At 46.0% G+C, this 23,715-nt stretch overlaps 2 protein-coding genes across 4 annotated transcripts in view; both read right to left on the bottom strand.

Moving 5' to 3' along the window:
• LOC105917820 (ras and Rab interactor 2) overlaps nt 1-3,347 on the bottom strand; it is a 54,695-nt gene extending 51,348 nt beyond the window's left edge. Inside the window, exon 1 of one of the 2 annotated variants that reach the window (XM_012852736.3) lies at nt 3,218-3,346. The gene's annotated coding sequence lies outside the window, so the exon portion shown is untranslated. Of the gene's footprint in view, nt 1-3,217 lie in introns of both variants that reach the window. The other variant, XM_021310721.2, reaches the window with a different exon arrangement.
• A 1,011-nt stretch (nt 3,348-4,358) lies between these two features.
• Nucleotides 4,359-23,715, bottom strand: part of LOC105917821 (sodium/potassium/calcium exchanger 3) — a 64,136-nt gene continuing 44,779 nt past the window's right edge. For both annotated transcript variants that reach the window (XM_036137600.1, XM_036137601.1), the window contains 7 exons: nt 20,767-20,927; nt 20,320-20,584; nt 18,558-18,724; nt 10,499-10,613; nt 10,285-10,397; nt 10,093-10,158; nt 4,359-7,315 (listed from right to left, as the gene is read on the bottom strand). In XM_036137600.1, the coding sequence (XP_035993493.1) occupies nt 7,163-7,315; nt 10,093-10,158; nt 10,285-10,397; nt 10,499-10,613; nt 18,558-18,724; nt 20,320-20,584; nt 20,767-20,927 (1,040 nt within the window). In that variant the 3' untranslated portion in view covers nt 4,359-7,162. The remainder of the gene's footprint in view (nt 7,316-10,092; nt 10,159-10,284; nt 10,398-10,498; nt 10,614-18,557; nt 18,725-20,319; nt 20,585-20,766; nt 20,928-23,715) is intronic.

A 23,715-nucleotide genomic window follows, 5' to 3' on the forward strand; every position in this document is an offset into this window, starting at 1 on the left:
CTTCCTGTTTTCGTCGGGTTCAAATATGATGTGACTAGGGCTGGGCAATATGGACCAGAAATGATATCTCAATATTTGTAGGCTGAATGCCGATATACAATATTTATCTCAATATGTTTTTCTTTTCATGCAGTAATTATAAAAAAGGGGACGTCTTTGAATCAAGGATTTATTCCAAATGTCTCACAGGCACATTTTCTAACAAACAGCTGTAGATAGATGAAAAATAACCTGCTGGAATACATAAAAAGTACAATTATAATGCAGCATAGACAAGACATAGTCTCAGCTGATATCTCTTATTTAAAAAAATCTATTTATATTTTAAAAATATTTATATATTGCCCAGGCCTAGATGGGGCACAGAGGACCTGGTTCTCCTAATGTTCTCTATTTTGCATAGTCTGTTGTTATTTTAGCTTTTAACTATTTGTTCTGTCTCTTTTTCTCTTCATAGAAGGTACACCTGGTCTGGCGTTCTGTTAGCTGTGACATCATCACAGGCAGATCATCCACTATTACCATCTACCATAGAAAGTACTCCTGGGTCAATGTGAGCTTCTGAGCTTTCTGTGTCTCTGCTCTGTCTTCTCTAAGCCCCAGTGGGTGGAGGCAGATGAGCGTTCACACTGAGCCTGGTTCTGGTTCTGCTGGAGGTTCTCCTCCCTGTTAAAGGGGAGATTTCCTCTCCACTGTCGCTTCATGCATGCTCAGTATGAGGGATTGCTGCAAAGCCATCAACAATGCAGACGACTGTCCACTGTGGCTCTACGCTCTTTCAGGAGGAGTGAATGCTGCTTGGAGAGACTTGACTATATAAATAAAATTTAATTGACCTTTTTTTTCCCTACGTTAGATACAGGAGAACACATCAGTCAAGAGAAGCAGAAACGTGTTCATGTTCTTGAGCTGGGAAAGAATAAAATATCTTCACCATTAGACTGGCCCTTGTCTACGCTCAGAACAGCCGAACTGGGCCGATAACCCAGCTTTGTCCGGCGTTTCACCTGCAAAGCTCTTTATTAGAGCGCTGCAGCCAACAATGGCATCTGAGGGTCACTGAGTCGCCATGTGTGGCCATCCAGCTGTTCAGGAGGCAGGTCGGGACGACTGGCTGTGGGAAAATGCCCCTTAGACTGAAAACAGCAGAAGTCTTTGTTCAGAAGCACCTCAGGCCCACATGGTGGAGGAGCTGTGATGCTGCCGGCCCGTTTCTCCACCAAAAGCCTGGGAAGCTTGTTACCTTGCATGGCGTCATGAACTCTTTGAAATACCGGCACATTTCAAGTAAAACTATTTTGGTCTCTGACAGAAAACTGAAAGTGGGTCATCACTGGGTCTCTCAGCAGGATGATGATCCAGAACATCAGAAATGGTTCCGCAGAGAAAGTCCACCTCTTACCAAGGCCATCTCAGTCCTCGGACCTAAACCCTGCAGAAAATCTTTGGGCTGAGCTCAACAGTGTGCAGGTAATCCAACCAGGAACCCGTTTCTGCAGGTAAACCTGATTTCACGTTCGGCTGCAGGTCTGCAGCAGAACGAGCTCCACATCCCACCCAGACCAGTTCATTCACACTTCTGTAACTCCAGTTACTCCTTCTCTGTCCAGACCCCATGAGATCATGTTTCATAAGTTTAACGCCATTTCTGAGGAAGCTACAGAAGAACAACACCAGAGTCCTAAACAACACTAATCAGCTTCATGACCCCAAAACCAACAAGCTGCAAGTTATCCTTCTTTAAATGCCTTTCTACTGACTCTTCTCCCATCGCAGCATGGAACTGCAGCTATTTGTGCCAAAAGTTTTTTTCTCTGTCAAGCTAATCTCTCCAACAGATTCCACAGGGGCTAAAATGAGCAAATCAAGCAGCCGCAGTGTCTAATAAACAAGTGCAGAGAAGTCCTTCAGATAAGGGAGACAGGCAAAAGTCTGTGGAGGATGACAGGCGGTCGGGTACAGACATGTTTCTGCATGAAAACACAACGAGTCGGCACAAGATAACTCCTGGAGTTCTCCGGATCCGGGTCACGGAAAGGTTAAAGAATGTGACAAGAACTAGAGGAGGGTTTGTTTCTGCAATCTTTATACAAAGACAAACATAATATGCTTCAGTCATTTAGAAAACTTACTTTACTGATCCAGAAGACCAAGGAAGTCAGGTCCAGTTCAACAGAACTCTGCTGATATTGTCCCAGTTAGCAACAATCATCGTCTCAGAGGGCTTTACTGAACATAAGCAGGTACAGTTTGTGTCCAGATGCATAACGGGACCTACAAATGTCTTCAGACTATTTGAACATTTCGACATTTTATCACACTAAAGCCACTAGACTCGGATTTGTGGAACAGAGCAACATAAAGTAGTGCGCGGCTTGAAGGAGGATGGAGCCTCGTCATGTGAGGGATGCTAAAACGCTCTTCTGGACTCAACTTTCCCAGTTTCTCAGTAAACATCTGGGCCCGTTTAGGACTTCTGCACGTTTACATCAGACACAGAGAATGGACTCTAAACATCTATAAACTCCAACCAACACTGAACATAACGCCAGCTCCTCAACTCCAAGAGATGCTGATGCTGCTTTGAGCAGGAAGGATCTGCTGCATAATATAGCTATTTAAGACATGATCCAAATGGAAAGCATTTATCTTTATTCCTAGATTTCTATCTTCACAAATATGTCGTCCTTTTTTTGCACAGTAATGCATTAGATCTCTTTATTTTCCTCGCTTCAGAGATGTTGCCCAGTGAAGGGCTGGGTGTGCAGGACAGACTAAAGGAAAACAGTTTGGTCTCCCAACACTGACCTAATGCTCTAAATCTGCAGGAAGACGCGTTTGGTGAAGGTCACATAATTTATTCATTGCTTCTAAAGTTCATCCTTGGCTTTCTAGACTTTCTGAACCCTTTTTCTGAAACTTTAGCTGCTTTTTCACACATCTCTCTCAAAACGGGTCTCAGGGGAAAGTTTCTCTGAAGGTGAAAAGCGGTTCCAAACTGTTGCGCAGAACTTTGCAGGAATACTCGCCTCAGCAAGCAGCCAGACGATGTGCGTTGGAAGAACATAGTAACTCTGCGCGACTTTGTGTTGGACTTTAAAGTGTGTTGCGGATCAAGTTCAGGGACGGAGCAGAAAAAACAAACTCAGGGTTCATTTCTCCTGCAGACACGCAGCAGCTCTGACTCTCCCCAGGCTGAAAACGCAGACCCACTCACCTGAAGCTTGTCTCGGTCCCTGATCTTCTTCTGCGCTGCTCTGCAGGATGAAAACCATCTGTTCCAGCTCTGATCTGCACTCCAAACAGAACCGCTTAGTTTAGAGACAAACACAAAGACAAGAGAGGAGGAGGAGGAGGAGGAGGAGACAGAGGAGTCGGGAGATCTGTCGCCCCCTGCTGGCTGACTGAAGAGGCCGCGTTTACCCTATTTTTACTTTTTATGACGTCAAAGTGTTTCAAAACAAATGTTTGAAATAAACAATCCCCCCTTCTGAGTTCTAGAAGAACATTTAATGACATCTGTTTCCTCTTTAAGGAAATATTTGTTGCAAAAACATAAAAGTACCAGAAGTCCTTATTGTGGAGAAACTCGTAAAAGTAAAATGTCAACAATGCATTTTTTGATCATCTAAGGCACAGGTCACCAACATGGTGACCAAATTATTCAGATTAGACCAAACAAAATGTGGCACACAGAACCTCAACTGTCATTTCTAGACTGTCCAAGAGCAAAATGCCGTCACAAAATACCTAAAACCTTTCCAGCACTACAACCATCTACCACAAATCTGCACTTTTACAAAGGAAAACAATATTGGCATGTTGACTTTCCCAGAGCGGATGGAGCAGTTAAAACTTCTCTTTAACATCACCTTTTTATCCTGGTTTATTATTGTCACCCCCTTGGTTGTTTTATGATTAGGAACTTTTTACATCTTGGGAGGTGAAGTTTTATTTATTTTCCCCTTTATGTAAAATCCAGAAAAGCAACAGAGCAAAGCAACGTCCTCCTCACCACTGCAGACAAAGTCTTGATCCAGCTTCAGCTCCATCCTGCCGTCACAATACTCTGAGCCAGAGGTGAACCCCGACTCTTTATAATCCTTTTCTAAAATTACATTTAGACACGTTTAGCAGATTTTCTGTTTAATGACGGGATTTCTGAGGTAAAAAAGCCAGAAAACAAGAAGGAGGGCGAGAACAAAGCAATACCACAAGGGAAACTGCTGCTCTTCACACGAATGCGTTCAGTTTCCCAGTTGGATTAGAGACACAAAAACAACAATTTAGGCAATAAAACAGCATCAGTTATGTTTGATGTGCAAGTCTGGCTCATAAAGACACAAACTGGACAATTCTTGCTTATGTAAGTCAGTTTATTGTGAGCACGTTTTTTTTCTTCTACGTCTGGTTCTTCCCAGAGGCCCATTAACGACATAAATTGAGCTTTTACAAACAATTCAAAAGACTTTAGACAACAATAATAAACTGAGAACTAAGTGCTGCTGATCTACGCTCTGCTTACAGCTCATCATGAAACGCTCCAGTCTGAGTTTAAAGTAGCATGTTCCCCCTGATATGTACAGCATAATCCAAGCAGCCACCGCCTTCCTGGTGTTAAAAATGCATTGAAATTACACAAAATAATTTTTAGAGTTATAGAGGCATGCAAAAGAATCTGTATTTTTCACTGTGTTGGAAAACAAACCCAATTTACTGCTTGTGTCGCTGAATGTGTACAGATGGTCCACACCGCCACCTGGTGGCAGCGAGGAGCGCATCAGTACAGCCAACAGACGCTCTCAGTTTAAATCTCTTATAAAAAATAAATAACAACAAATAACTTCCATATTTAGTTTAAACTCATGCTGAAACAGAAGTAACATCGTGAAATGGATGCTACATGTCGTCTAAACTGCTGCGTTGAGAAGTTTCTATGATGGGCTTTAATAACATAACTATTTTAGGCTTTTGACAATTTATTTAACTTTTCCTTTTCCAGGGTGGAATAACAATACAACAAAACTGCAATCACTTTTGAAGACAACATGCATAGATGCACAAGTCTGAATTTATTAAGGTTATTCTCTAATCTAACCAGACTCAAATGTATACATACACTCTTTTAAGTCTTTTAACTTGACAAAAACCAGGCTTAATGACTTCTGCTCACGGGTCGGGAATGACTGCCTGCTGGTGCTTTCTCTTTGGCAGCATGAAAAGTATTTGTCTGACAGCAAAATACCCGAAACAATAAAATATTCAAAGGAAGTCGGGGAAAGTTTAGGGATTTATGCATCTGGGAACGTATTTTTGGGGCCATTTCTAAACCACTGCAGGATTAAAATGACCAAACAGTCGTACAGAAGCACAAGTTATCCAGCTTATTGGCTCAAATTCAACTGATTTCTCCTGGTGGTTGGTTGGTTGCCTTATGGCTGCAGTTCAGAAGGTTCCTGCAGAGGGTGTGAGCAACGTTTCTGCAGGACAATCCAGCGACCTTCTCAGCTCTCCTCACAATCCTCTGCGGGGCTTTTATTTCTGCACCAGCAGCACCACACTAAGATGCAGCCAAAGCTGTGCAGTTTCATGTCCGATCAAATATTAATAATGTTGTTGGAAAACCTACAATATATTCAAACTGCTGCAACAGCTTCTGGGTTTTAAATCACTGCAGCGAAATGCTCTGACATCATTCCACCCTGGAAAACAACAACGAAAACAGTTCAAATAAATCAGCCCTGAAACTGATGAAACCAATGCCAAAAGTGTTTCTTCTCTTCTGACTGAAACCGCTGCTGCAGCAGGAAAACTCCTCCTGCATTAAAGCCTGAAATATAAAGAGGCGGCAGAGGAATGGTACGCTGCGAAAGCTCAAAATGCCGGCATGCCTTCGCTTCCAGTTCTCCTCAGATGAATCTTTTACGGTCACAGTTCATCTCTAATTGAACACGAGGAGGAGGGGAAACGCTGCACAACGTCTCACGTGTTTGAACTAAACTGTACAAAACGTATAAATTATGAAGATCTATATAAACAACAAGAAGAAGTCAGTCGTCAGTAGTCGGGTTAAATACTAGGTGCAGCGCAGCGCGGGGAGCCCTGACACCGCTGTTCAGACATGATCTTTGAATAAGTTAATTCATAAATAAATCACGATGATGTCGTCCCAGTAGCAGTGGCGCACACACACACACACACACACAGACACACACACACTGAACCGTGCACACTTCAGCTCAATCTATGACCCTTACGCTAAAAAATACTTTTTTGGTTTTAAAGAACTGCGACTAAAAGCCTAACAGGAGGTCTACAGGGAGCTTCACCTTCTGCAGGTACACATTTGCTCTCTTTGAAAGGACAACAGAAATAGAATCTGTGGACGTTAAAGTGACGGTGCTGGGGTAGATCCCTTTCATTCGTGGGTTTGGGTAAAGACCACATCTACTTAGGTAAGGAAGAAAACAGCCCGCTATATATTAATAGTGTTAAATACGTAGATTCTCGCTGTCGGTGCGAAGCGACGGCTGTGGCAAACGGCATGCAACGTCGGTGCAAACCGGGCATGGAGGACACGTTCAAGCAACGCCAAATATCGCCTAAAACATTTCACAGGGTGCTTCGATTGTCCAGGGAAGGCTCCGTTTCATCAGCTAAAACAAGTACCTACATAATCCTCAAATATATACAGAGAAATCTCTATTTCACTTAAAAATACCTTAATCTTGTGCTTATTTCCAAATTTGTACAAAGAGTAACAAACAAAGCAGCTTCAAATTGCTGGTTCCTCTCTCTTCCTCCCAGCTGCAGAGGCCCAACTGTCCGCGGTGACACAGCCGGGTTCGCCTCAGCCAGAACCGTTCGCTTCCCGGCGCAGCTGACAACAATCCCTGCTGCTGGGACGCCGTCTTCGACCCTCAGGTCCGGCTCCAGAGACAAAACCAAAACCTTCTGCGTCTTCCTGCAGCGCTCACGTTGCACCCAAAGACGTCTCGCACAAAGACGCGGCCCCCTTAAACAAAGAAAAGGTCCGACTCCTTTCCAAGGCGCCACCAAACTGGAAGCCGGGTGAGTTGTTTTATGGTTTTTTTCCCCTCCACAAGCCACACTACGATGATGAAGAAGAGGAGGAGGAGGAGGCGGAGGAAGAGGATGGAGGTCAGTGGATGTCTCTGCACATGGGGAGGTTGACGAAAATGAAGACGTTGAACTCGATGAGGACGGAGAAGCAGAGGAAGATGGCGTACATGACCAGGCAGGCCAAGCCCAGCCGCCAGTCCAGAGTCCATTTGTTCAGATGGACACCGAGGACCTGCGGGGACAGGGGAGACGGAGAGACACTTCAGAGACACAAGTCACGCAAAAAGAGGTGTTGGATCTGGAGAAAAGGCAGGAAAACCCACACAACCATCAATCAGTTCACAACACGGACTCAGTGAGGTTTACACTGATCCATAAAGGTCATAACCAAATTTATCTGTATGGCACATTTCAGTACAAAGACAACGCAAAGTGCTATAAATCATTAAAATATAGGGAAATAAAAACAGAATTAAAGTAAGAAGGAATAAAATGTAGAAAAATTGAAAGACAACAAAACATGGGAAAATGGAAACTAAAAGCAAATATTAAAAACAGTTGGACTACAAACTTGAACTAATGAGTAAAACAGTAAAACAGTTTAACTAGAATGAACAAAGTGACACGAAGTGGTGCTGATATCCAAATATTGGTTTATTCCAACCACAAATAAAAAGGTTTATGTTGGCGCTTTCTTAATTTCCTCAGATTTCCTCCTTGGAGGTTTTTCTTGTTCATAAAGTAGAACAGTGCTTTTCAGGAGCATCAGATGTAGCCTGTGTATCTGTAAGCTTGTGTTAACATGTCAGTCTGCGATAAATCTGTCCTAATAATCATTGCAACCCTTAACTCTGCGTTCTCTCTGTTTTTCTTTCCCATAGAAAGTACCCCTGGCTCACTGTTTCTGAGTTTAGCTGCGTTTCTGCTCTGGATGCAGCCACTGTTGAACCTACTGCTGCATTTGCTTTGTCTACTCTAGTTTTGTTCTGAGTTTGACAGAAAGGCTTTAAAAAAAACTATTGCAGGTGTTGAGGGCATTAGAACGGCTGATGAAGAAGCAAAGGTGTTGTCAATTAAGGGCGGTGTTACATCATTTTCCACCACATTCTGTGACTGTGGGGGGCGCTGTTTTACCGACTCCTCCAGAAAAAGGCAGATTTCCCCTCAAGTTCACAAAATACACAGTCTCACAGCCCCAAAAGGGGAAAAAACTATGCAAACCATAAGGCTCAGGGACCTAACAAAGAATATCATGTAATTTGATATATTTTTTTTTATCATGAATAGCTAATTTCATTAGCATATCAATTAACTTCTTTCAATTTGTTCCACTCTACTGCCTTAGCGGTTATGGATCAGCAAAGCAGCGTCCTCTATATCTAGAAATGGATAGATCAGAGAAAATAGTTTAACATTTTTTTGCAGGAGAAGTAGCTCCAAATAAACATGTTTTCCTTTCTAATGGCAGCAGGGTTTCCTTTCTTGAGTTTGATGTGCTTCAGTTCCTCATAAGGCTCCTTCAAAAGATGCTGCCCCTTTGGTCTGAAGATTGGTGCAGGCAACTCATCTATTGTAGCATCAGTGAATCTGTGATTGACTTGGTGGTCTTTTGTAGACAGCTGGGGACGCACATTTAGATGGATTACTTACACCTGAGTTGTAAGTAATCACATCTCCTGAGGCTAGATTGGGTTTTGTGACACAGATGAAGCCAGGATGCGCTGATAACGCGATGTCAAGCTTTCTACTACCTGGAGAACATTTCCAGGATTAAAGGACTGATGTCCCAACGAGATCTAGAGAAACTCATCCATGTGTTTATCTTTAGTCGCATTGATCACTGCAGCGGTGTTTTCACAGGTCTGCCTAAAAAAAATCTATCAGACAACTGCAGCTGATCCAGAACCCTGCTGCTCGCATTCTCATTAAAACCAGGATTATATTTATAATCCTGGTCCCTGAATTAGCACCTAACTACATTAAATACTTATCAGGGCATCAACCCTCCGGACCACTCAGGTCTTCTGGTTCTGGTCAACTCTGCAGGACAAGAACCAGAACCAGACATGGAGAAGCAGCATTAAGTTCCAATGCTCCACAAATCTAGAACAAACTTCCAGAAAACTGCAAAACCGCCGAAACCTCCAGTTTAGAGCTGCTTTCAGTCATAATAACAGGAACACTGACCAACATGTCTGATGTTTTCACCTGATACAATTTAATATTTGTTACTGGTCTCATAACCAGTGATTGTTTCCATGTGTTTATGATGTTTTTATGTTTTCATGATGTAAAGCACTATGAACCACCTTGCTGCTGAAATGTGCTACAAATAAACTGGACTTGACTCCACAGTCAGAGACTTGGTCCCCAGCAGCAACACAGACCACTGCAGGAGATCCGCGCTGCCAGCAGCCTTCATTCTCTACATCGACTATAGTTTGAGTTAAAACATTACATGAACTGAAACAGAATTAAACTGAACTGAAGAACACAGCCGACTGAGACAGACATGCTGAGCTCGGTTCTGCTGGAGGTTGATCACATGCTTCCTCAGGGTTTGCACAATAAATCAAGATCAGATTAATTAAAAGTTGGATTCCAACAGGATGAAGATGATTTTACATCATAAAAAAACTACCCAGATGGTTTTTGTGAGGTCTCCTGGGGCTAGTATAGCTTTACTTTTTTAATAACTGGGAAACAAGTATCCAGTTATATGGGATCATCTTTCACACGTGGATTCTTCTCATAAACATCCACTTGACTGAGCTTGTCATCCTTTTAGTAAAGAAGTTTGGTTTCTGGATTGGTTCTTGCAACTTCTCAGTGGCCTGGTTTAATGTCCTCCTTGACCTTCTTGCCTGAGGCTGTAATTTGACAATTTAGCAATAACCTGACCAGAAAAATACACTTCCTGCTAAGATTTCAAAAAATGTGTAGCCTAATCAGTAAAAAAGGAGAATGCATGCTTAAAATAACATGTAAAAATAAAAAACACAGACTTACTGTAAAGAAGACGGAGGCGAGTAAAATCCCTACAGAGAAAATGAGTCCTCTGCTGTTCAGATAGACCTGAGGGGACGGATGTCAGACAAAATGGTGGAAATGAGCTTGAAAGTTTCAAGAAACCGTTCCCCTGGTCTGATCTCATCCCTTATGCACAGATCTGGGTTAGATTCTGGGTTGACAGACACTCACGTTGGAGCCGTAGTCGATGCAGAGGGTCTGCAGCGCCCACGGGAGACCCAGACCCACCAGGATGTCAAACACATTGCTGCCAATGGAGTTGGAGATGGCCATGTCTCCCAAACCTGAACAGGGAGAGCAACACCATGAAGCGGTCTGAGGGGGAATAAAGCATCTCCCGTTTGCATTATTCCCCCTAAGCAGGAGTCCCAGCAGGCGTCGGTACCTTGCCGGGCCACGATCACGCTGGCCATGCAGTCTGGGACGCTGGTGCCCGCCGCCAGGAAGGTGATTCCCATGATGACGTCAGGAATGCCCAGAGTGAAGCCGATCACGGTCACCTGAAACCACGCAGACTTCATCTCAGAGCCCTGATCTTCACAGATAAACAAAGATGACCTGTTTCCAGAAGTCCTCATCTGCAGATAACTCGTAAAATCTTATTTAGTGGGTTTAATCACAGCTACGTGACTCCTGGTTCTCCCCTGACCCAACACAGACTCTATGAGTGTCATGGTTGAGTTTTGGTTTGGCTTTGTTTTTCTGTTATTTTAATTTTTCATCTCTTTTGGGTTAGGTTTGACTTTATTTATTGTTAGTTTTCAGTCATCAGTTATTTTCTGTCAATTTTCACTTCACCTCCTCAGCAGTCAGTCACACCTGATATTTATTTACCAGTTAATTAGTCAGACCCTTGTTTCACCTGTTAGTGCTCTATTTAAACCTCCCTCTGTCTTCAGTTCAGCACTGGGCTGTCATCATTCCACACCTCTCCATGCCAGTCCCCGTTTTGCCTTGGAAGCTTTGTTTTGCTCCTGTTGTTAAGGTTAGTCCTGTCAGTCACTCTAAGACTGTTCATTCACTGTTTGTTCCTGGAGAGGTTCTGCTCTGTGTCCTGGTGTCTCCAGAGAACTGCTAACTGGACTAGCCATCCTGGAAAGGCTCTGCTCTGTGCCCTGGTGTCTCTCAAGTTCTGCTAACCTGACTAGCCGCCCTGGTGAAGCTCAGCTCTGTGCCCTGGTGTCTCCAATGAACTGCTAACCTGAGTGCTATGAGGCTTGCTAGCCGAGCAGCACCTAGCAAGTGTGGACTCTCTGTCTCCGGGCCGTCAGCTCCTGCCATCACATTCATCCCTGACCTTCTGCAGTCCTGAACCTCCGGTCTTCATCACTCACCACCCAGCATACTTCCTTCAATAAAAACTCAAACTTTTAGTCCCGTGTGTGCGTCCTGAGTTCATCGGTAAACAAAACCCTGACAGTACGGCCCAGTCAAAGGGTGAACTCAGGCGCCATGCGGGACTTACCTGCAGGAGTTGACGACCCGGACATCCTCGCATATGTAGAGATGTGCGAACGCCAGATGAGGGAGAGGTACACCAAGATGGCTTCTGCCCGGGACCCTGCGCCACCGATCCGGGTCGACTCCACTTCCCCCGTGGTTCACGTGGGCGTTGATACAGCTACCCCGGAGGCCAGGGAGAGAAGCCGCTCAGCCTCTCGTCGTCTCGGTCATCACCTCCATGACTCGCAGCTGGCCCCTCGAGTGAGGCTCATCGTTCCACCTGGCAGAGCCCCACGCATCAAGGAGAGCCAGCTGTGCGAGTTCTACTACGGTGACCGAGACGACCTTCTGCCCTGCTGGCCAGCTGCCACCCCCGAGATTGCCCCAGATTCCTCATCTGTCCCCTCCCGGCGAAGACAGCAGAACCACCGGCGCGGAGGGTCCGTCAAGGCTCAAGAGGAGGATCCGCCTCCAACCCCGGCGCCGCTCTCTGAAGCCTGTAGCCCGGCGCTGCTCTCTGAAGCCTGTTGCCCGTCACTGCCTGAAGTAACCGAGGAGATGGTTCCGCCTCCACCAGTAAGCTCCGCTCTGCCGGCCACCGTAAGCTCCGCTCTGCCGACCACTGAAGGCTCCGCTCTGCTGGCCACCAAGAAAATAGCTCCGCCGGCCGACGAGGATGAGCCCGAGGCCTCCGAGGGAGCCGCTTTGCCTCTGTCCAAGTCCCGTGAGGAGGTCCAGGAGGACCTGCCTCCGCCCAAGCCTCGTGAGGAGGTCCAGGAGGACCTGCCTCCGCCCAAGCCTCGTGAGGAGGTCCAGGAGGACCTGCCTCCGCCCAAGCCTCGTGAGGAGGTCCAGGAGGACCCGCATCTGGCCTCGGTTTCCGTCGAGACCTGTAGCTTGGCACCGCCTCCGACTGATCTGTTCGGCCAAAGCCGCAGATTGCGGACTCCGAGCCGCTCGACTCTGCCTCGTCGGGGCCGTCCACCACGGCGCCCGCCTCTGACTTCTCTGTTCGGCCGGAACCGCCGACCGTGGTCTCCGGGCTGCTTGACTTTGCCTCGTCGGGGCCGCCCTCCTCGAGGGTTTAGTAGGGCGATGCTGCTCCGCCGCCTGCCTCGTCCAGGACGACCTCCACGAAGACTTTTTCTTTTTTGCTTAGCAGCCGTTTTTGCCTGAGCCCTTAAGGCCAGTGCCTTCTGTTATTTTTTTGGGCTCGATTTCAGTTTTTGATTTACTTAGGATTTTTGGGGTTTTAGAGTTACTTAGGGGTTCTTGTTTTCTTAGAGTTCTTAGTCTCTGTTTTGCTTTTGTTTTTCCTGCTCCGTTTTAGGATTCTAGATTTTGCCTTAGTTTCCAAGCTTTGCTTTGCTTCCTCATTTATAGCCTTAGTTCTCTGGTTTTCTCGTTAGTTTACTTGTTCATGTCCTAGTTTTCTTGTTTTGCCTTAATTTCTAGTTTAGCTTTAGTCTCATAGTTCTGCTTAGTATTTTGTTTTGATTTAGTAGTTTTTTGCTTCGGTTTTTCTTTTGTTATCCCTACCCTAGTTCTTCTGATTTTGTTCTATAGGTTAGTTCATGCCTGGGTTTTCTAGTTTTTGGTTTAGATCTGTAGTTTCCCAGCGCTCTTTAGGTCCCAGCGCTTCTTAGTTTTGTTTTGGCCCCCTAGCTCTTAGTCCCCTGGCGTGTTTGACGCTCTCCATTCTCCGGAATTTAGACGCCCTTAGTTCCTGGTATTTTTGTTTCCTGGCGTATTAGGATGCCCTTTGTTCTTGGTTCCCTGGTGTTTAGATTTCTAGCGTTTAGATTTAGTGTTCCCGGCGTGTTTAGACGCGCTCTGTTCTTGGTTTCCCGGCGTGTTAGGACGCCCTCTGTTTTCGGTTCCCCGGCGTGTTAGGACGCCCTCTGTTTTCGGTTCCCCGGCGTGTTAGGACGCCCTCTGTTTTCGGTTCCCCGGCGTGTTAGGACGCCCTCTGTTTTCGGTTCCCCGGCGTGTTAGGACGCCCTCTGTTTTCGGTTCCCCGGCGTGTTAGGACGCCCTCTGTTTTCGGTTCCCCGGCGTGTTAGGACGCCCTCTGTTTTCGGTTCCCCGGCGTGTTAGGACGCCCTCTGTTCTCGGTTCCCCGGCGTGTTAGGACGCCCTCTGACTCTTGGTTCCCCGGCGTGTTAGGACGCTCTCTGACTCTTGGTTCCCCGGCGTGTTAGGACGCTCTCTGACTCTTGGTTCCCCGGCGTGTTAGGACGCTCTCTGACTCTTGGTTCCCCGGCGTGTTAGGACGCTCTCTGACTCTTGGTTCCCCGGCGTGTTAGGACGCTCTCTGACTCTTGGTCCCCGGCGTGTTTAGGACGCTCTCTGACCTTGGTTCCCCGGCGTGTTAGGACGCTCTCGGACTCTTGGTTCCCCGGCGTGTTAGGACGCTCTCTGACTCTGGTTCCCCGGCGTGTTAGGACGCTCTCTGACTCTTGGTTCCCCGGCGTGTTAGGACGCTCTCTGACTCTTGGTTTCCCCGGCGTGTTAGGACGCTCTCTGACGCTTGGTCCCCGGCGTGTTAGGACGCCCTCGTTCTCGGTTCCCCGGCGTGTAGTACGCCCTCGTTCTTGTTCCTAGGCGTTTTAGATGTCCTGCTTCCCTCACATCCCAACGTTCTCTTCCCCAAGCCCCGGCGTTTTCCTCACGCCCGGCGGGTTTCCCTTTGGCGCTATCGTGCGCCCGTTCCTTCCCTTTGGTGCTGTCGTGCGCCGGTTCCTTCCCTTTGGGTGCTGTCGTGCGCCCGTTCCTTCCCTTTGGTGCTGTCGTGCGCCCGTTCCTTCCCTTTGGTGCTGTCGTGCGCCCGTTCCTTCCCTTTGGTGCTGTCGTGCGCCCGTTCCTTCCCTTTGGCGCTGTCGTGCGCCCGTTCCTTCCCTTTGGCGCTGTCGTGCGCCCGTTCCTTCCCTTTGGCGCTGTCGTGCGCCCGTTCCTTCCCTTTGGCGCTGTCGTGCGCCCGTTCCTTCCCTTTGGCGCTGTCGTGCGCCCGTTCCTTCCCTTTGGCGCTGTCGTGCGCCCGTTCCTTCCCTTTGGCGTTAAGTACGCCCGTTCCTTCCCTTTGGCGTTAAGTACGCCCGTTCCTTCCCTTTGGCGTTAAGTACGCCCGTTCCTTCCCTTTGGCGTTAAGTACGCCCGTTCCTTCCCTTTGGCGTTAAGTACGCCCGTTCCTTCCCTTTGGCGTTAAGTACGCCCGTTCCTTCCCTTTGGCGTTAAGTACGCCCGTTCCTTCCCTTTGGCGTTAAGTGCGCCCGTTCCTTCCCTTTGGCGCTGTCGTACGCCTGTTCTTCCCTCGGGCGTTGTCGTACGCCTGTTCTTCCCTCGGGCGTTGTCGTATGCCTGTTCTTCCCTCGGGCGTTGTCGTACGCCTTTTCTTCCCTCGGGCGTTGTCGTACGCCTGTTCTTCCCTCGGGCGTTGTCGTACGCCTGTTCTTCCCTCGGGCGTTGTCGTATGCCTGTTCTTCCCTCGGGCGTTGTCGTACGCCTTTTCTTCCCTCGGGCGTTGTCGTACGCCTTTTCTTCCCTCGGGCGTTGTCGTACGCCTGTTCTTCCCTCGGGCGTTGTCGTACGCCTGTTCTGCCCGTTTTTGCCTTGTGTTCGCCTGTCATGCCCATTTTTGCCTTGTGCCGATGTTCGCCTGCCAACATCTGTTAGATGCCCTTTGTTTGGTTTACCAGGGGTTGTTAGAAACCCCCTTTTAGTTCGCCCTAGTGGGTAGTTTTGGTTTGATTTTTAGCCCGCCATCCTGCCTTCCCTCCACCCACCCTGGTTCGGTCACTTTTGTAGTTTGTTTTTTTGATTTTAGGCCGTCCGGAGTCCGGCCTTGAGGGGGGGGTAATGTCATGGTTGAGTTTTGGTTTGGCTTTGTTTTTCTGTTATTTTAATTTTTTCATCTCTTTTGGGTTAGGTTTGACTTTATTTATTGTTAGTTTTCAGTCATCAGTTATTTTCTGTCAATTTTCACTTCACCTCCTCAGCAGTCAGTCACACCTGATATTTATTTACCAGTTAATTAGTCAGACCCTTGTTTCACCTGTTAGTGCTCTATTTAAACCTCCCTCTGTCTTCAGTTCAGCACTGGGCCGTCATCATTCCACACCTCTCCATGCCAGTCCCCGTTTTGCCTTGGAAGCTTTGTTTTGCTCCTGTTGTTAAGGTTAGTCCTGCCAGTCACTCTAAAGACTGTTCGTTCACTGTTTGTTCCTGGAGAGGTTCTGCTCTGTGTCCTGGTGTCTCCAGAGAACTGCTAACTGGACTAGCCATCCTGGAAAGGCTCTGCTCTGTGCCCTGGTGTCTCTCAAGTTCTGCTAACCTGACTAGCCGCCCTGGTGAAGCTCAGCTCTGTGCCCTGGTGTCTCCAATGAACTGCTAACCTGAGTGCTATGAGGCTTGCTAGCCGAGCAGCACCTAGCAAGTGTGGACTCTCTGTCTCCGGGCCGTCAGCTCCTGCCATCACATTCATCCCTGACCTTCTGCAGTCCTGAACCTCCGGTCTTCATCACTCACCACCCAGCATACTTCCTTCAATAAAAACTCAAACTTTTAGTCCCGTGTGTGCGTCCTGAGTTCATCGGTAAACAAAACCCTGACAATGAGAAGGTCTGTTTTTTACAGAGGAACAAATGAAGGGAATAATCTTCCATTACACACCAACACATGAAAAAATTAAAGGTCACTTAGCAGGGTGATTGTAAATTGTCTCTGTACTGTCATCACTCCTGTGCTTGAATGTTTAATATAAAGGTTTTAATGTATTTTGTGCATTTTTCTGTGATATACACATTGCCATTTTATACTTTTTCAGAACCCCAGAAAGACTAGTGACCACTTTGTGGTGATCCAAATAAAGAATAAAGAACAAAAAGTTCCACAAAGTTTTATTGTTTCGTTTTTGATGGGAGAATATTTGGTGTTCTTGATGAGTTTTAAAGGTAAGGAAAGTTACAAGATGCAGGTCAGCCACATTTTTTGTAGCCGTCAACATGCTTCTGGTACAGTCCTGATATTTCTACGCCCTTCCTGGCAGAATCAGCAGAGCTCATTATAAACAGCTGGTCTCTTGGCACAGGCTCGGTTTTTAAGCCTTCACTCAGGATGAGGTCAGAGCAATTTGTCCATTTGAAAACCAGATACGGAGTTGTGTTTTCTACTTGAAACACCCGACTTGCATCCAATTTTCAATGATCTAACCCAGAGTTGCTCCTTATATTAAAGAAAACTGGTCAGGATGTTCAAGTAACCACCAAGGCTCCAACCGGCTGTTCCCTGGAAACCACAGTGCCACAGACCAGGAGGGTCTCAACTAAGAAAGAAGCTCCAAAAAACTAATTCATTCTTGACTGAACCAAAATATCTCCTGGAATAAGTTTTTATGTTGAGGTGAGACAAAGATGGAGCTGCTTGGTCACAAGTGACACAAAGCAAGTTTGAGGCTTTCAAACTGATTTTAACGATTAACATCAGAGGCTAGAGCTGCAGAAAGCAGTTAATAATTATAATTGAACTTTATTGATCTCACAATGGAGAAATTCACTTCTGCATCTTAACCCATCCCTTGGGGAGCAGTGGGCTGCCATGTGCGGCGCCTGGGGAGCAATCAGGGGTTAAGAGTCTTGCTCAGGGACCCAGAGTGCAGGCGCTGGGGATCGAACCGGGTACTTGCACCCTTCTCAGAGCACAAGCGCACTGCTCTAACCACTACACTGCAAAAAGGGAACTAAGAGTAAGTAAAATGTTCTTCAAATTAGTATATATTTTCTTGATTTCAGCAGCTAAATAAGACTATTTGACAATGGAATGAGAATTTCTACCCCTAAAATAAGATAATTAGACATCCTGCACTTGGAATAAGGTGATGGAGATGAATTGTTCTTATTTTAAGTGCAAAAATCTTATTCCATTGGCAAATAATCTGATTTACCAGCTCAAATCAATGAAAAATATGCTAATTTCAAGAGGATTTTACTTACTTTGAGTTCCCTTTTTGCAGTGTAGGCCACCAATCCCCAACAGGGAAACGGACGGCGAGGACTTTACAGATGAGGCACGCTTAAACAAATGGACAGTTATCTCGGGCCAGAAACGTGTATCCCACAGACGACGTGGGAGGGATCGACCATTCCTGCAGGAGCCGGTCCTAGCTGATCTGGAGGTGACAGTTTGGCACTCTCACTCCCAGATCTTACCCTTCCTGCATTGTTTCATGTACGAGAATCCAGAACTGAAGCTGTAGCATTCCTCTGGCTTTTTAGATTAAATGTTAAAGTATAGTTTTTGTCCTAAGAGTCTTTTTATTACTAAAGAAGTCTACTTTTACAGGGAAAGAACCGGGGAGGAGAGCAACACGGTACATTTACGTCTAACACCGACTGTTAAGCATGGCGGAGGCCGCATCATGCTGTGGGAACTGGAGTGTTGGATGGAATAAGAAGGAAGGGGAGGCAGACTGCCTCTAAATTCTTCAACTTCTCCTCAAATTTGAAACATGACGATCCCCAACAGAGATCCTACACTGCAAAAACTGAACTAAAAATAAGCTATATTTTCTTAAAATCAGTGTTTGCCCTTGATTTGAGCAGGTAAATAAGATTATCTGCCAGTGGAACAAGATTTTTGCATCTAAAGATCTCCACCATCTTATTTCAAGTGCAGTTTATCTAATTATCTTATTTTAGGGGTCAAAATATTCATTCCACTGGCAGATCATCTTATTTACCTGCTGACATCAACGACAAATATACACATTTCAAGGAATTTTTTACTTATTTTTAGTCCCCTATTTTGCAGTGTAACTATTTGTGGAATGGATAAAGATGGCTAACTGTGCCACGGTGTCAGACTTTTGTACAAAATGCTGAGTTTATCCCGGAGAAGCAAGCGACTGAAATGAACTCACCATTTCTGTGAGTAAAATTTGTCAAACATGCAGCAAGAACTGTCCCAGAGGCAGAGATCTGCCTTCAGCGAGATTCGACTGAACTCACCATCCAGACCATGATGTAGGAGAGGCCAGCGATCCAGATGGTGGCAGTGAAGAAGGAGACCATGAACCATCGCTCCCAGCGCCGCTTGGCACAGTTGGGTATGGTGAAGAAGAAGAGCAGGGACAGCGGCCACATGATCAGCCACCTCAGTTTGTCGCCGGCGCCGGCTGGAGGACAACACAGTTACTCATTAAACTCTTCAGCTATCAACAGGAATCTGTTCTTAACGTTCGCTTCAAACGTCAAGATGAGATTTTACCGACTCATTACTGGGAATCTGGTTTCTTTCCTCTAAAGACCTAAAATCGCGTCTTACAATATCAACCACAGAGGTGATAGGACTAAAGGGAAAGCAGTGTTTTACTTATTTGTTTAAAAATTTTCATTAACTGAATTAAATAGAATACAATTTATTTGTTTCCTTTCTCTTTTGAACAAATACTAATTATATATTTTTCAGCCACTCAAAGGAACGTAACGGCAGAATTGGACACAAGCCATGACACTTTTTTATTAAAACTCTTCTAACGTAGAAAAATGGCAGCAGTGGAGAAACGCAACCCAAGCTGAAATATGTGAACATTTCCTACAAGTCAATAAAATAATTTTTATCCAACATGATGGCAGCAGGTGATTCCTTTATTTAAATGGGTTTCCAGAGATCACCTCAGATTGGTTTTGCAGACCTAAGTTTAAGTCTTCAAACCAACTCTGGACTCCGCTGGTTGGTGTTAAAACTCAGCTGAAGTTTCCCTGTTTCACAAAATAAACCTAGAATGGATTTCTTTCCAGCCTCCAGTCGTATCAGACCAGGATGCCGTGGTACGACTCCATCTTCTGCCCATAGTTCACACGTCTGTTAGGTTAATTGGTTAATCTAAATCGTCCTTCAGTGTGAGTGTGGATGGTTGTGTGTGTCGTGAGTTTCCCTGCGGTGGACAGGTGACCCGTCCAAGTTGTTTTCTTTTGTGTCCTGTCTGGCAGTGTAGCATTAATAATTATTATCTTAATGCCAAAAATAGCCCAACAGTGCTCCACTTGATTTATATATGTATGAAGCTTTATTATAATTTATTCTGGGATAATTTCATGGTAAATGGACACTGAAACAGGAAGGTAAAAGAGGAACAAAGGAGAGAAACAGGTGAGACAAAATGCATTTTGACCTGTCCAAGTTTTACCGACTCTTGGTCAATGACCCCAGGCACTGGACCCTTTAAGGAAGGCGGAGATAGATAATGCCAATGCAAAATGGGAACTAAAAGTAAGTAACATTTTCTTGAAATGAGTGTATTTGCCTTTGAATTGAGCAGGTAAATAAAATGATCTCTCAATGGAGTAACTTAAAATAGGAATAACTCATCTCTGTCATCTTTTTTCAAGCGCAGTATATCTAATTATCTTACTTTAGGGGTAAAAATACTCATTCAAATGGCAGATCATCTTTTTTAGCTGCTCCAATCAAGGACAAATACACTCATTTCAAGAAAATGTAGCTCTATTTTACTTCCCTTTTTCAGTGTGGATGAATTTTGACTTTGTAAAGTGCCTTGAGATTATTTGTGTTGTGAATTGGCACTATATAAATAAAATTGAAATGAAATGAAATGAATTGGAATGGAGGCATTTTATTGTGCTTTTTAAAGAAGCAGTTAGTGATTATTGTTTATGTGTGCTTTAATAGCTGCTGATTGAAAAGCTAGAATTCAGATGAATCTGTACGTAAGGTTAAATAAGTGTTCAGACGGAGACATTGTGGTACCTGGGACTTTAAACGGCACCAGAGGGCCTTTGTCGTCTTCTTCTCCCTCTCCTTCCTCGCCGTTCTCGTTGTTCTCGTTATCCTCGTTTTCCGTCTCGTTGCCCGACTCCAGCCGCTGCAGCCTGCACCGCCCGTTGAAGCCCTGCTCGGCTCCGCCCGTCCCGTTCTCTAAGCCCTGCCTCCGGGCGACCCGGGCGGCGGAGTCCGAGTCGCCGTTGGTGATGCAGTTAACTCGGGTCTCTGTGGTATTGATAAGCCTCTGTCTCTGAAACATCAGCACAGACAACAGAGTATGGCTGCTGCATTTTATCCCGTCTTCAGCAGCAAACGTGTCTGTCGGCGCTGATTTTTCACAGTAACGGCACCTAAAGATTTAGGCGAATTCTATCCTTTTCAAATGGAAGCATCTTGCATCTTGCGCGTACGTTTAGTTGCGTTTGATCGTACCTCGTTGATGAGCATTCGGGACGCCATGGTGAGGCGGGTTCTGGGGGAGAAATGACTGGTGATCATGATCCTCATGCCGGCCTCGGAGAAGGTCAGCTGGTGGGGGTACGCAGAGAGCAGCTCGTCGACCATCAGCACCGACGGCGTACAGTGGAAGTTCGCTGCAAAGAAGCAAAGCAGCTCTAACTGTTGCACAACGTGAAACCTGGGCGGTCAATGATCACTTGAGCAGACGATGACTGCTTTTATGTTTAGTTGTCGTCCGCTTCAAATGTCTTTTGGATATTAGTATCCAGACACCAGTGTTGTAGTACTCGAGTCCGAGACTCGAACTCGAGTCCGAGTCATTAGCTAAATTTAGAGACTCGTGACTTGACTTGGACTTGAGCACTGATGACTCGAACTTGGACTCGGACTCCTACATTCAGATCATTGTGACTCGAAGATTGAGAAAAAGACTCGACTTTTTTTTATATCATTAGGCTATAATTTTAATATGTCATTAGAATATTATTTGGTGTATGATTTTAATATCTAAATGTCGTACCGCGCACGTGACGTCACCATCTCATGAGCAACGCCCCTTGCCGCTAAGGTTGGGCAAACAGTGTGAGAGCGCACGTAGCAACCAGCCATTACACATGCAACAACTATATGACCGACTTTTCAGCTGTTAAACTATCACAAGAGGATGTCCAGGCGCCCATTTTACTGGTAGAACTGTGGAACAACATACCAACGTTCAGCTCAAACAATGGATTGAGTGTCGAGGGCTCGGAAAGACTGGGAAACGGGCTGAGTTGATAGAAAGGTAAGTCGATGTCTTTCTCCTGCTCGGTGTTCATGGCGTGATCGGCCGTTTTTTTTTTCTGTTTGTAGTCACCGTCCAGGAATCGGTATAAATTTTCCAGCCCGCCGAACAATTTAGTCCGGCCTGGTGGCCAAATGCATTATCATTATCAAACGGCTGGATCTCCTCGCTGCATCGAGCGATATGCATCAGATTTGTTGTGAGTAATGGGGGAACGCTGCCGAACGCGTTTGTGGGAATCGCCCGGTGGACGGGCGAGGAAAATGCGTGACAGCATCTGCGGTGGCGGGCGGCCGGCGGTGCGCGAACCCCGCCCGCCGGCCGGCACCGCGGCGGTGCGCGAACCCCGCCCGCCGGCCAGCACCGCGGCGGTGCGCGAACCCCGCCCGCCCGCCGGCCGGCACCGCGGCGGTGGCCAATAGGCCGGAGTGCGCTTGGCTGCGAGGGCCGATCGACGCCGCTTGCGGCTTTAACATCCTTCATATGCGGCCTATCAGCGTACCTCGAGTCGCTGTTGCACGTTCCATAACAACAATGTTTAAAAACCATGGTTAGGAGACGTCTTAGACTTGGAAAAAGCGGTAGTTTTACCGAGTAAAACCAAGGGTAACTACAGCGAAAGAGTTATTAGTGCAATGGAATGTTACTGCTTCATGTCATACATCACACGTCAATAGTGACTCGACTCGGACTTGACTCGGATTTTTTTTTTAATGACTTGGACTTGACTCGGACTTGAACACTGGTGACTCGAACCTGGACTCGGACTCGAGGCATAGTGACTTGACTACAACACTGCCAGACACTCAGCCTCTGCAGCAATCCTTTTGAACACTCTTCACCTTTTGGAGAGCTTTCCACTTTTCTTTTGCACATTTATTTTCCCCCCAGGGCCTGATCAATTACAGCTCATTGTTTTCTGGGTTCTTTGGCCGCTTGAACCTTAACTTTGAATCAACCAGGCCCAAAACAGCTTGGAAGCTCAAAAGGCTTAACAAGTGTTGTTTCAGTGCATAACAGATAATTTAGCAAAGCTGACCGAGCCCAAACCATGATCCCTCCACCACCATGCATGTTTTTTTTTGCCTTTTGACCTTTAAAGGTTGAATAATCTTCCTCAGTTTACAGATTTGGACTTGAAATTGTTTGGAAATTACGTGACTTTAAAACCCTTCCATGACTAGGAAGTAGCAATAGCTGTTTCTCTGAGGATACTGCTGATTTCTCTGGAGCTGATTTCAGCCGATCACACCTCCCAACAACTTGTCCGCATCTCACTTTGACATAAAAGCTCCTCATCGACCAACCACCCTCCTCCCCTCTGACAATCTGCCCGGATGTAAGATCCCTGAGGAAGATGTCAGGCCGGTCTTTGGTCATGAAATCCTTTGATTTCGACTGGGACATACGGCAAGAACCTGTTGATGGACGTCCGCTCGGCCTTCAGCACCATCAATCCAGACATCCTCCACCAGAGGCCCACCCTACCGGTCAGCGGATCACCAGCTTTCTGACTGACCAGCGGCATCAGAGGAGACTGGGGAGCGCCTCCTCCCACTCAACAACCTGGAGGTGAACCTGTCCAGGACCATGGAGATGAAGGAGAACATCCCCCACACCGTCTCCCCTCAGCAACACCGTCTGCTGTGGATCACTTCTGGTTCCCAAACCCAACCCTTTCCCTGGACCTGTGGTTTGGCTTCTTCACAAAAAAACTACAGCGATCAATTAGTTCTGCAGAGAGGAGCTTCAGGACGGACCTTTGCTTCATCCAGGACCTGTCCTGATCTAGGGTCAGGGAACATCTCTGCAGAGCCCAAACATCCTGGACACAAACACGTTAGATGTGTACCTTCAACTCCAAGCTACAGAGCGCTATTTACAAAAAAAAAACTGATCGGATCCAGATTTGTTTCTGTTAAAACACAGAACATATGTATGTATATATATATATATATAGATATATATATATATATATATATATATATATATATATATATATCTATATGTATATATATATATATATATATGTATATATATATATATATGTATATGTGTGTGTATATATATATATTATCTATATATATATATATCATGTCTCTCTACTCTCTATCTCTCTCTGTGTCTCTCTCTATCTC

Source organism: Fundulus heteroclitus, chromosome 5, assembly GCF_011125445.2.
Source record: "Fundulus heteroclitus isolate FHET01 chromosome 5, MU-UCD_Fhet_4.1, whole genome shotgun sequence".
NCBI lineage: Eukaryota > Metazoa > Chordata > Actinopteri > Cyprinodontiformes > Fundulidae > Fundulus > Fundulus heteroclitus.